Source organism: Perca fluviatilis, chromosome 14, assembly GCF_010015445.1.
Source record: "Perca fluviatilis chromosome 14, GENO_Pfluv_1.0, whole genome shotgun sequence".
In the NCBI taxonomy this organism is placed as follows: Eukaryota; Metazoa; Chordata; class Actinopteri; order Perciformes; family Percidae; genus Perca; species Perca fluviatilis.
This window is the reverse complement of record NC_053125.1, coordinates 4723784-4737623: the sequence shown is the minus strand read 5'-3', so window position 1 is coordinate 4737623 and position 13840 is coordinate 4723784. Positions and strand designations below refer to the sequence as shown.

At 40.3% G+C, this 13840-nt stretch overlaps 1 protein-coding gene across 14 annotated transcripts in view; it reads right to left on the bottom strand.

Annotated features, from left to right (window-relative positions):
* Nucleotides 1-2701: 2701 nt before the first annotated feature.
* The window catches only part of ehbp1l1a (EH domain binding protein 1-like 1a), a 50173-nt gene continuing 39034 nt past the window's right edge, over nucleotides 2702-13840 (bottom strand). For 11 of the 14 annotated variants that reach the window (XM_039821981.1, XM_039821982.1, XM_039821988.1 and 8 more), the window contains 12 exons: nucleotides 11445-13826; nucleotides 11124-11217; nucleotides 9785-9951; nucleotides 9629-9677; nucleotides 9014-9523; nucleotides 8872-8911; nucleotides 7576-7619; nucleotides 7376-7487; nucleotides 6881-6980; nucleotides 5700-5773; nucleotides 4478-4592; nucleotides 2702-3736 (listed from right to left, as the gene is read on the bottom strand). In XM_039821981.1, the coding sequence (XP_039677915.1) occupies nucleotides 3643-3736; nucleotides 4478-4592; nucleotides 5700-5773; nucleotides 6881-6980; nucleotides 7376-7487; nucleotides 7576-7619; nucleotides 8872-8911; nucleotides 9014-9523; nucleotides 9629-9677; nucleotides 9785-9951; nucleotides 11124-11217; nucleotides 11445-13826 (3781 nt within the window). In that variant the 3' untranslated portion in view covers nucleotides 2702-3642. Of the gene's footprint in view, nucleotides 3737-4477; nucleotides 4593-5699; nucleotides 5774-6880; nucleotides 7042-7375; nucleotides 7488-7575; nucleotides 7620-8871; nucleotides 8912-9013; nucleotides 9524-9628; nucleotides 9678-9784; nucleotides 9952-11123; nucleotides 11218-11444; nucleotides 13827-13840 lie in introns of those variants that run through there. The other 3 variants (XM_039821996.1, XM_039821993.1, XM_039821987.1) reach the window with 2 other exon arrangements.

The window sequence follows — 13840 nt, the reverse complement described above, 5'->3', positions numbered from 1 at the left end:
GATCCCTCACATGCAACAGCTTATAAAAAATAAATAAATAGTGTCCATCTGCAGCTTAAAGCTATAGTGCGTAGTTTCTGTAGCCCCCAAGAGGAATTCTAAGTAATGACAACAAAACTGTCGCCTTCCGTGATCGCCCCCACCCCTTCTCATCCACGCAGTTGCTAGTAATAATAATCATAATAATAGCCAAGGAGAACAAAAAAACACAAAAACATGATGAACTCAGAAGAGGTCATTATCTTCACTCGAGTTTCTGCGGACGCCACAATCTTCTGAACATAGTCATACTGAGAAATACAGAGAGTTGTGTGGAGCTGATAGTCTTAATTAGTTAATTTGGCAATGGCTTGAATGTAACGGACATTCATTAATATCAAAAAGTTACCCACTAAAGCTTTGAAGAGACCAACTCCAGCCTCCGAAAGCCCATTGTGAACAAGGCCTTTATGGAGTCATACTGATACCGATATAATGCAACAGATTTCATTATTTGATACAGTATTAAAAGAAACTGCATGAGATGTGTGAAGGCATTCAAATCTTTTGTATTTTTCAAACTTTACAAATAGTGCAAATGTAACATAAAAACCACAAATAAAACACACATCAATCATTTGGACGGGTTGTAACTAATTCCCACAGGTGGTGGTCAGAGCTGCTACAACCCGCAGTTATGGCAACATGAGAACTGCAAACTTTTCGACACAAAATAATATATGTCTCTGTTACAGAACATCACTTTTCAGCGCAAAAACAAGCGGCAAGTATCCTTGGAAGAGATGGAAGCGTTAATTCACTTTAAGCAAGTGTTAATATTGTGCTAACAAAGATTTGGCTTTTATTATGAAGAAACATTCACATCTTCACCTTTTATAGAAACAAATACATTTGCATAATGTAAAAGTATTTCCAATTGCTTGAACAGAAACAAAATAAAAGACTGGAGTCATTGAATGTGTTTAAACCCTTAAACCTTATCAGAAACATGTTCCAAATCAGTGGCAAAATAAAAATCCCACATAGTACAATTATGGAAATATTCCTATATCACTGTCATGAATAATCAGTATCAGTGTACAGATGAATGTTACTGTACTGTATGAATGTTTTCTACACGGATGGAAGTCAAATGCTGCAATAATGAGGGTGATAAGCATTGGTTAAAATACATACATATCTGTGAGGCAGCTTCTCCAGTTGATATGTCTTGATAATAAATAGTAAAACCTTAAAAGAAAATGAATCCAATAAGTTATTGGAAGATATGTTCCATGGCTGCTTTCCTCGTCTGTGCATTCCATAAGCACCTACGTCCTGTCATACAATATGATGTAAACATTTCAACATCTCAAACACCAAAACCAGACTACATTAGAGCTCTCATTTCCAAATAGCTACGTCAACACCTAAAGTATCCAAACACAAGGGGCAGGGCATGACTAAAATCCAGTTCCAGTAGGATCACCATGGGGTCAAAACCTCTAAAACTCCAAAACACGAAAACATGGGCACTTAAAACTTTGTGGGTTTTTTTATCCTTCTGTAAGGCAGCTGTGGTGACTAGTTGCATGTTCAAAAAGTGTAGTTTTCCTCTAGGGCTAGACCGATATTTGTTGCAATATCAACTGGCGCAATAAACACATGGCGAAATGCTGCGACATATCGCATATGTGTTAGTTGAAAGAAAATATCGGTAGATAACTGTCATTCTTCTTTAAGTGCTGCGTTTTATATTCAATTCAATGTTCAATTTGTCCATACAAAGAAGGTTGGAAAAATTATTTTAAATTCAACAAGCAGTTGATTGTATTGTAGAAGAATTCCGAAAGCAGCAGAAATGCAGAACTGAGTACATTTTAATATCTGTTTATGTATCGCGAGTAACATCGTTACCACGATATTCAACAACATTATCGCATATACTTTCCTCATATCGTGCAGCCCTAGTACAAACTGTTGTACGTGATCAACATCAGCTTTATCATTCCATAACCATAAGTCCTATTTTATCCCAAACCAAAACCTGTCCTTAAGCCTAACCACACCTAAACTTAACCAAACCTTACCCAGGTCAGACAGCAGACACATGAACCCATGAACCCATTGGTCGTGTCACGGTTACGGAAAGGACTGACAAAAGATGTCTTCCTGCTGATATTCCCGCCAAAAAAACATTCATACAGATGGTTTTGGAAGGCAATACGATGGCAAAGTGTGTTTAAACGTTCCATTTGCTATCCCCCCCCTGCCATGGACACCATAGAGGAGGTGGGGGGGGTTAGCCAGGCTGGCATCAATCATGGGTAACACCTCTACCGCAGGTCCTTCATTCCAGCAGCAGTGAGACTCTTTAATGCAACATCATAATGTAGCACGGATAGCTGTTTCTGCAATATGAGCCATCACTGGACAATATTCTGCACTATACGTATTTGTTTATTTATCTCTCGTTGTTACCTCCAACTGTGCAATATGTCAAATCTATTCATCTGTATATCTGTGTTTATATACTGTCTGTTTATATAAGGGTGTTTATTGTGAAAATATGTTTTATTATTACTATTATAACTAATTCAATTTTTTCTATTTATTATAATTTATGTATATATTTTCTCCTATGTCTACTTAATGTGTATTTGTGTAATTCTTTTATATATATATATATATATATATATATATATATATATATATATATATATTTTTTTTTTTTTTTTTATTTCAAGGACAAATGCTATTGTTATAGAGATTGTATTTTTTACATTTTCAATCCCTCCCCAATATTTGTGTAATTCTGATGAAAAATCTTTTGAGCTGCTGTAGCACAGGACTTCCCCCAGTGTGGGATTAATAAAGTCTATCTTATCTTATGTATCTTCCCTGCCATGAGTAACAGTCAACAGGAAACACTGAATCCTCTATGAATGTACTGGCACTAGTTGTTTTTTTGTTGTTGTTGTTGTTATCAGCAGGTCCAATCCCAACATGTCAGTATCGCTGTGACACTGGTCAAACCTACTCCCCTTTTTAAAATGGCAGCTCATATCCTGTAGCAAACACTTCCAGTCTCGTACACACTATCAATCAAACACACGGTTACATTCACAGTCGCAGGTCTGTTAACAATAGACACTAAAAACACAGCACAGAAACTGCAAAGCAAACCAAGTCCAAACTGCTCTCTCTGAGCCACCGATGCCTTCTGCTCAGTGGGTGCCGAACATCCTGTAGGGTTTGGTAAAACTTACACCATGTACTGTGTACTGCATTCTGCCTACTTCAATTACATTGATCTTTGGTGATTAAATGGAGCCTAGCGCTACATTTTATGATGCTCAAAATAGGGGGAAAGCAAACCAAAATAAAAGTTGACTCTGAGCCTAAACATAGCGGAGCCTCACTCGGGTTTTGGGCCATCTGAGTCTCCATCGGAAAATACCCATGTTGGTTCCAAAGTACCCTCCTTGGGTCAGCTGTGTCTAAATGTCCTCTTACTGCCGACTTCAAACCACACCAATCAGTCTGGCAGCAAGTGGTGGATGACCAAAAAACGATTGTCCCATTCTTTTTTTTGTTGTTGTCTTGACCCGCTTTCTTTCACATAGGTGACTCTGCGTTTTTGGTGGCTGGAGGTGGATGGAATCACTGCATCACGCACTTCTCTTTCTGCTGTACAGAATACTTACGCCTGCGCTGCTCCAGGCCTCGCTCCAGACGCTCGTCCTCCTCCAGAGCTCTGAGGACAGGGACAGAGGAGGAGAGTCACAGGCTGTCTACACGGGATGTCTTTCAGGTGTCCGTCCATCTCACGCGTACTGTCTGACGGGAGCACATATGGACTACAATGGATGCTTTCAGCCACTGTACCGCTTTGCCTGACTTCCATTTTTTTTTTTATCTTGAGGTTAAGCGGACAAAGATGGATGATTTTATTTTATTTTGTATATATATATATATATATATATAATATAATATTTGTTTTCCAGTCACATGACAGTTAAGTTTAGCGGTCTTAACAGTTAAATTAGGGCGACGAAAGGTGGCTGGGTACAGACCCCTGTGAGGTCACAGTCTTTTCAGCGGCTGGTGCAGTTAAGTTTAGCTGACAAAAAGTTCTGTGGCAATGGTTAAGTTTAGGCACCAAAACGACTAGTTAAGATTTTTTTTTTTTAATTGTGGTTTGGGTTAAAACACAAGCCCCCTTAAGTAGTACTGCTGGGACACAAACGCCCGTTTCCTGGGTGAAAGTCCTGTGTTTTCCCCTTAACTTCTTCCGGGACACGAACCCACCCCTCCACCGCTCTTATACAGCAGCAGCCAATGTGGTGCATACAGCAATAAATACGTGGAATCCAAACCAATTACAGTGCTTTTGTTTTCTTAGCTTTTCTTTTCTTAGGCACGAACGATCCATGCCAACAGCCTGACAGACTTTATTAACCCTTCATACAGCCCAGTAAGAGTAAGAGTGTCTCACCCTCTCTCTTTGGCGTCGATATTGTGGACCAGCTGGTCTCTCTGGTTGACCAGTGAAACCAGCTCCTGAAGCAGCAGCTGCTCCCTGTGTTTATGGGCCTGCGTCTTCTGCCACTCTGCAGCACAAAGACAGCAGAGAGGAACAAAGGATGAGAGTGAGTGAGAGTGAGGAGAGGGGCCACTTTCTGGAAAAGAAACATTTGAAATGATAGAGAGTACGACCGCAGCTCAGCTCATTAATGACATCACAATTATTTATTGGGATTGTTTATCCATCCTTGGGGGAAATCATTGTATTGCACTTAAACACCAAACTGCGGTCCATCCCCCAGTGTGCAAAATAGTCTCCTACTCCTTATTTCAGTAGTTGTTAAAGTAGGGTCCTTGGTGGGGGGTTCCATGGGGCCCACAGCAAAAAAGGGGAATTGTTTTTTCACTAAAAGTTTCATTATAATTCCATCTATAAGTAACAATGACTATGACTATTTTGGTCATGGGTGAATACACTTTCGGTAATAAGACATACAAGCAAAAATCCTATCAGATGGTGGACCCTGGGACAAAATCCCATCAAATGGGGGTCCAAGGTCTAATCTGTGACAGTTTAGGGGTCCTTTTCCCAAAAAACCTTTATAGGTAGGGTCCTAAAAATAAAGGTTCCCTGTGGAGCTTTAGACCTCTAGTAGGACTATGGATGAGTGGATCCCCTTTCTCTTTATCTCGTGCACGCCGACGAGGACGCACATGCACGTAGCTCTGCTCGTGTTCTGCATTTAAAAAAGCCCCATATAACCCTGTACATAAACCAGTCCATGTGCATATTAAAAGTCGCTTCTTGGCAAGCTTTGGCCGTAGTCAGCTTGAAATCACGTCAATTACAATTTGTTGAAAGCCATTTTATCCCTCTGTAGAAATGTTTTAAGCTTAACAAAGCTGAGAAGCTCCGATCTATCATTCCCAGAAGGCTGCCTGTCACCCTGTTTGTTAAAAGGAGAAGTTCTATTTATGAACTTTGTCCTCCCACAGAGCTGCAGGCACACACACATGTAAAGGCACTCCCCCACACAAAGGTTTTTTTTTTTTTATTCCATGCAATGAGACAGAAGGTCACGAGGAGCACAGGGCAACAATATGAGCATCAACCACAGTGTTTGGTGTGGCCCTGTCATGGAAAATGTTCTGGAGTGGTATAAAGCCGTGTATGTTTAGCAATAAAGGCGTACCTTCGAGAGCCATGATGTCCCTCAGCTCTTTGTTTAACAGCTCAAATTTTCTTTCCAAGTCTTGTTCCTCCAGCCTGTCAATCACAAGAGATACATTACAACATAAATGTAAAGAATTCCCAGGAATAATAAGCTTTATTAGTCTCTATTAGACTAAGACTACTATGATATCATAGTAATGACATAATGACAATAAAGGCTTCTTATCTCTTATGTTATAGCCATAGAGTATTGTGGGAGTTTTTTTTTTTCTTATGGTGGGAAGACGGACAAGCCTCATGGGGATGTGCACACTCCTAACTGCACTCTGTTTTATTAATCCGGTGTGGACACTATTTGTGTTCATGATCAAGTAAGTGCAGTATACGTAGTTCGCTTGGTGAAGTTTCATATTTAGGTACTAATAATGTTCTCCTGTAAGCCCTCTTAATAACCTTTATTAGTGGCTGTATATTTCATATTATTTTATACATGTTGGTTTGCTTGACCAGGGATTCATTGTTTTAATTGATGATGGGGCAACCATGCCAATTTATTTTTACTTTTTCTCCGCTACAGGGCGCTATTTACCAATGTGACAGGGCTGCATCATGGACTGTATGTAAAGATGGCCATCTTACCAGCTAAGTGAAGCAAAAACATCTGGATGGCCCCCTGGTGGCTGGCTGCACTACTGAATGTGAACAAGTTCTACAATTCATTGACAACTGCACAACTCCCTCTGTAACAGTGGTGTAGTCTATGTGATACGCAGGTATACGTAGTATACCCACTAAGAAAGCTCCAGGATTTCCATATAACCACTTAAAAATGCCCAATGACACGCAACAACGTTTTACTTCTTCACACAGGCTAAATAAAGGGATTTCCACGATAAATTGGTACATAAAAGTGTATCCAAATACAGGAAATGAAGTCGTTAATGCTCAAAACTTCCATGAGGAGGACACCCAGACCCCCCACTATGATATATCCCCCCCAAGCAGATTCTGGCCATATATATATATATATATATATCCACAGTATACAGTATACCCACTACAATACATTAGACTACACCACTGCTCTGTAATGATCAAAAGCTCCAGAACTGCAACTAAATGGTCCTTGGGGTGAGATTGTTTTGTCAATTCTACACTTCACGTTCATGTTTCCAGCAGGGTTTGTGGTGGATGTCTTACAGCAGCTGCAGATGGTCCTGCCTCCTGATTAAAGCATTCTTCTTGTTGACCAGCGTAAACCATTCCTGAATCAACCGCTCCTCCTCCACCTTGTCACTGCCTGTGGCAGAAAATCACATTACTATGACTCCTCTGTAAGGTATCGTCCTGCTCTTTCTTTCCTAAATTGGGATAATGGAGTTTCACAGTGAATTATAAATAAGATCAGAACTGCGAACACTAAAACTGATAATTTAATTAATGTGTGTATGTACAGTATATGTGGGCTGGATATTGTGATGAGGGAAGATAGAATTTCAGTGGCACATTACATGCATCATGAATATTATCCTCTAGCCCAAAATGAGTAATTGGTGCCTTCAAATTACAAATGATTGCTTTAAATTACAAATTGTCTTCCCTAAATTTAATAATTTGTACTTTCTTTCCTCAGTATGACTTTGTAACCCAGACTTCCCTGTGCTTTTCATTGATTCTGTATTCAGGTTATCTTACCTGTTTCCAGTAGTTGTCTAAGTTTCCTCTCCACCACACCTGCTCTGTTATCAATATGATTTTGTTCCGCCTCCAGGGCTTCCATCTGACTCAGCACATACTGGTTGGTGTCCTGGATAGATAGATTAATAATGTTACCTCCAGATAGTTATGGACAGTTCCAGGTATTCAACCCGACAATGAAACAAACGGTTACTGACTTGGCCTTCTGGTCTTCCCTCCTCAGCCACAGCCTCCGTTCTCTCTGTGAGACAAACACAGATGAACCAAAACGCATTTATGAATACAGCAATGCTTGACTACTTTAATTTCAACAATGGAAAAAAATTCCAAATCACCATGTCCAAATAAAGTAAAGAAAGTATATATTTTACATTACTTTATCATACTAACACTATATACTTTGTTTTATTGTTGTACTATACTATATATTATGTTATTCTGTACTATGTTACTACACTACTGCACCTTAAACTATGCCTCATATCCTTCACTATACTAATGTTCCATATTATTCTATATTGTGTCAACATGTTACATTAACTTTTGCGTTATAGGCCAATGTTTCTCAAACTCAAACTTCTTTCAGACCAAGGACCCAATAAAAAAAAATTTAAAAACTCAGGGACTACCTAACTGCCAAAATATTCCCAAAAACAATAAGCCTCCTACTTCAACAGTATATTACAAATTACAGCCAAATGAAACGATGGTTTTACTCCCTCATTGTCTCTGTTGCCATCCTAATGAGGAAGAATGGTGCTGCTTATGCTGAGACATCAGGGAAGCCATAGAACTATCTTGTCAGTTGACAGTAACGTGAACTTTATTCCCCTGTATTTCCTTCAAATGTCACGCTGATCATTTGTGACGTAAATTGGAGGCATTATTGTAAAACAGTCAAGGTCAACACAGAAAAAAAGCCAATTAAAATAATGTTTGAATCCGTATACGATTTCACTTAATATTAAAACACATCTATGCTCCTCACTATTAAAGTTTAGAGTCGCTGGCAGACAGTTTAAGAAACACTGTTTTGATTTTTAAATTAAAAACATTATATTATAATGTACCAAATCTACTTGCGGAGCACTAGGGGTCGCTCCACTCTTTTAGAAAGACATTCATATGCTATTATATTAATACAGACAAACATTAAGTAGCAATACTTAATCACATCACATACTGGTGAACACTGTTTACACAGACTTACTGACTCTGCTGCTATTAATCACACCACTGTCACTTTGTCATGTCATTTTGTCTCCAAATACTCTTGTATTACTTTATTCTATTCTTATTTTGGTTTATGAATCCCTCATAATTTACTTTCTATACTTATGTGTATTTACTTCTGTTGGTTCTGTTGTACTGATGCAACAAGCAAATGTCCCCGCTGGGGATCAATAAAGGTGTATCTTAAAAGTTTAAAAAGTGTGGATATATTAATATATATGGTAACAGATATATGATATCTGTTCTTGAGAAGTACCAACCAGTGTCTGACTTTCTTCTTTCATCCTGCCCTGCAACAACCTGCAGACAAAAAAGTTGCTCATATATCACAGATAAGTAAAGAGAGAAAATGTGGTAAAGGAATTTCAAAGGATAAATGAATAAGGTAATAAGATATCATACCACTGATATGTCTCCTTCTTCTACTGACCCACTCCTCCGCTGTGACCTACGCTTCTTAACCAGATCAGCGTCTTTGACATGAGAGAAACCAGTCTTGGACAGGAAATGAGTCCTTGGTGGTGCGACTGGTAACTGAGCCCCACTTGACCCAGCAACCTGCAGCCGTTTGGTTCTAGGAGGTGGAACGACATCCTTGGTTTTACTGTCCGACTCGGCTGTGCCTGTAGTCCCATTACTCTCTAGACTTATACCCTCCTCCTGGAGCCTCTGGGCGCAGTAGCGAACAGTTGCCTGGGGGTCCTCTTGGCTCTCCTGGTCCCCTGCTACTGCATAGCTGGACTCGCTGCTATCCCTCTCTATGTGAAGCAGTCTGAGCTCCTGGCCCGTGAAATGAGTGCGGATTTGGTTTAGGTAGGTCATGACAATTAGGCGGTCAGGGACTGCTAGCATGACCATGTCTGAAGGCTCTATCAGTCTGGAAATGCCAAGTTCGGCAAAGCCATCAAAGGCCTGCAATTTGTAGAAAAATAGATCAGCTTAGGCATTATTAACCAACACATGAAAAAAGTTACAGTTATGCTATGTTGGTAATTTAATCAACAGACAGGCAATCACCTTTTTGTTGTTGTGCTTGATGTCATACGGGTCCAGCATTTCATAATTACTACACAAAGAATAAGAAGACAAAATAAACACATAAAACAGCGTATGAATAAAGAGGAATAAATGCCTTTTTTATCTGTAGACCATCTAGTTTAAACTGTTTCTTACATCTTTTCTGGTTGAAAGTGATGTAAGATGGCACAAAAAGCAAGGCCGTTCCTCCAGGAGGTGCTGAAGTTGGTGATCTTCACTCCCTTGTGATCCTGTGTGACTTCCTGACACCAGTCCAGTAGAGACTGACTGGATGTCACTAAGCTGGGACTGGGCGAAAAGCTCTGAAACACACACAATGACAATATTGGGAGATGATGTAATGATGATGTAATATAAATTACATTTAAGACACCACAGCAGGGATCTTCAACAGGGGGTCTGGGACCCCCAGAGGGTCCTCAGAGTCAATGCAGGGGGGCCTCCAAATTATTGTTAATTGTTGTGTTGTTAAGTTTTTTCAAAAATTAAAAAGTCTTAACATGAATCTAACATATTATTAGCAAATATAAATCCCCACTGATGATAATCATATTGGCCTATAGGTAAGGTAGTCACTAAGATAGCCATCCACAGACACAGTTCATCCTGAGGATTCACTGTGCCACATGTATGTTTTAAAATGAAAACATGATTTATAAAATCACGGCAACACTTATGAGGCTATTTTAATAGCTTAGTATAATATGCAAAAAAGGTATGTATAAAGGCTTTAGGCCAACCTACACGTTACTGTAGGCCCAGTTTATTATGCAACTTAATTATATACAATATATGGGGTCCCTGCTCTATCTTTCTCTCAGTTAAGGGGTCCTTGGCTTAAAAAACGTTGAAGACCCCTGCACTACAGTACATAGAGTGAGTCAGAGCTTGCATCGGAATAAATGCCTTTATTAGGCCAAAGACGCCCCAATCAGACAGTGTTTTGCAGTTGCGTCTTTTTGTTATTCTTGTTAGGCAACCACTGCGAAGTTAATGGCGTTGGGTGCTTTTTCCGCTCTGTGTTGAAGTTTTTTCAACTCGAGGCGTTTAGGTTGCTTCTGCACAAACGCAATGTGCATACAGCGGGAAAACGTGAGGCGCCCTCATTAAAAACAATTACAAAAAGCCTCCCCAAGTTGCTAAAACGTGCTCCGTCCCAAAACATTTGACATATGAAATATGTAGCATTATTGCCTATTAACAGAGCTAGTAGACACAATGCGATATTAGCATTGATTTGGAGTTGTGTTTTCTGTCCACCTGTAATGTAAGTCCAATATTAACTACACTTTCCACTTTCTTCACCAGCTAGTCACTAACTGTGTCTGACTGCAGTTTGGAAAATTAGGTTGTTGATAACAGAGTTTTGCAGTCATAAAACCAAAACAATGAACGGAAAGAGGCTAACTCTTTGAAGCGATGGAGAATTGCAGAATTGGTAATAAGTCCTAGGGTAAGTGTAGCTTTAACATACTTCCAGAGAGGCAGTCTCATCTGCAGGTATTTTATGAGGTGTTATTGGTTCATTGGCTTGGTGGAGGCCAGCAACTTGTGACTTCTCCCTTTGCCTGGAAAGACAAACAAAAAACAAAGCAAAATGAGAAATACATTTAACAATTTCTCTGAAAACACTGTCATCAACAACAAAATAATGATTATTAATGATTCTGTATGCATGTTATGATGTAGGTTATGATAATCAAAAAATACATGGTCATTAGAATTTCTATTGTGTAGAGAGTTAGTCAGCTACGAGCTCACCCCCCACACCTTAATGTATACTGACTAATCTTACCTTTCTTCCTCTAAACAACCAGCATCTACATCTACCGACACAAAGTCAAAGTCCAACTCTTCATCCCTCATTTCCTTCTTTGAGTTTATTTCCATTGGTTCACTGTCTTTATCATCCTCTACATGCAGCCAGTCATCCTGAGACGATGCAACAGTGGACCTATCAACTTCTACTTCCAGGACTTTTTCGATGTCAGCTTGCTCGGACACCGCCTCTGCAGACTTCTCTGAGTCATCTGTGACAATAGGTTTTTCTGTAAAGGTCCAGCCTTTCATGATTTCTTCCAGGGCCTTCTCATTATCTTCTACAGAGTCTGCCTGAGGAAATTCCTCTTCTTCCATTGCTTCTAGCACTTCCCGTTCCAACTCTGACGCAACAACATCTTCTCCTTGGATAGTGACAAAACCTCCTTCAAAGATCACACTTGAATCCAGAGATGTTGAGCCTTCCTTAGTTTCCTTGCTCGTGGCAGATGTATCCTCTGGGTTTCTCTGAAATAATTCCATCTCTTGGGGGAATAAATTGTCTACCGGTGGTGTGCTTTCTGAATAAGTAGCACTGAGACGTTTCTTGGCCCGTGGCAATGGAAAAGGTAAGCTTGACTGTTCATTCTGTTGGACTGATTCGTGACCAGTGGTGTCAGTAACCGTGTCTGGCAGGCAGGGAGACGTAATGATGTCATCTGGGAACGAACCACTAAGACGCTTCTTTACTCTTGGTTTTGGTACAGGCAAGCTTGAAGAACCTGGTCTCTTCTCTGAAATATGCCCATCCTCTACTGGAACACTGCTTTCAATGGTCAGTCTGTTTCTCCTCAACTTTACAGGCACCACCTCTTCTGTAGATGCAGATGGTTGCTCACCCAGAGGAAGAGGAGGGGAGCCTTTGCTGTGTTGCATCTTTGGCAATTCTTTAGTTGTTGGGGAAATGGATGAAGGACCACCTTGCGTCGCTGCCTGTGCCTCTTCTCCATGGGAAGCCTTAGATGTGGTCTCCATAGCTGTAACATCTTCTGGGAAGGAGCCACTAAGACGTTTTTTCACACGGGGCTTTGGGATACGAAGAATTCTTTGTTTGTCCTTCTTTGCTTCTGCTATCTCTGATGCGTGCTCTGATTCCTTAGGAGATGTGATGACGATTGTATCAACAGATGTGTCACCAACTATACTAGATTGCTTTATTTCTTCCATGCCAGTGTTGACAATCTGAACTGCTTTTACACACTCCTTGTCACTGTCAATTTTGCCAAATTTGCTTGAGGGCAATTTGTTGCCATGTTGTGGAAGACGTATCTTCTTAATGATTGAGAGAGAAGCAGTTTGCTCAACATTAAACATTTTTGATTTTGGCTTTTGGGTGATGCTCTCAATTCCCTTTTTTTTCGAGTGTGGAATTACGTGAGAAGAGGCCTGGACAGACGTATCAGTGTCTTTCTTGGGGCATTTCGGTGTACAAGAGGTTTTCTCAGTGTCTTTTGAGCAGACCAGTTCTGTGTCTGTCTGTCGAGAGGCACTCTGCACAAAATCTGTTTCCTGAGAGTGTTGTTTGGTTGTTTGGTCTTTTCTTCCGACAGGCTGTGAAGGGATAATTTCAGTAGTTGTTTGACCGGGTTTATCAAGGCTCTGCAAAGGTTCCAGAGCACCTGAGACATCAGAGCTTCTCTCGCAAGGTTTAGGAGGAACAGGATCTGTAGTTTCCAAAGCAGAACTGACTTTCAAATCTTGTTGGCCATTAGCTTTTGTAACCGATGTCTGTCTGGTGCCGCTGTCTTTTCTCCTCAGAGGCTTGCAAGGGGCAGTTTTCTGTGGAGTTTCAGGTGGTAAACTGCCATCTCTTCTTTTCACACGAGGAGGGGCAACAACATCCATGGATATTTGCACAGATTCAACTTCACATTTTTGTCTATGGTCACCTGTGTATGGTGTTACTCGAGCACTAACACTTTCTTGGGCATGATCATTCTGAGGTACACCAAGAGGAACGCTACGGTCTTCTTTCTTTATGTTGCAAGATGGGGCAGTGGCTGGGGCAGGTTGTATCTCAAAAGTAGCATCTTTTTTTACAGACTGAACTGAAACAACTTCAGGGAGGGGCTTTACTGACAAACCATCAGATTTTTGTTTGTGGTCTGGTGTTAAACTATCCTTCCTTCTGAGTGGTCGTAATGGAACAGTGTCTTTTTCATTATCACACCCTTTCTGTTGAGGTTCTGGAACTTTTCTCCTGGGCTTTCTGCCTCGCTGAGGGACAGTAATATCAGCTTGTGGGTCGGAGGGTTTGTCCTTGAGTATCTCTCCATGTACATTGGCATCTGTCAGTGACTCATTTGTTGTAGGCTCCAGGGAAGTGATAGAAATGTCTTCTATGTTTGTTTGTTGGTGGCTTAAGGAAAAGAA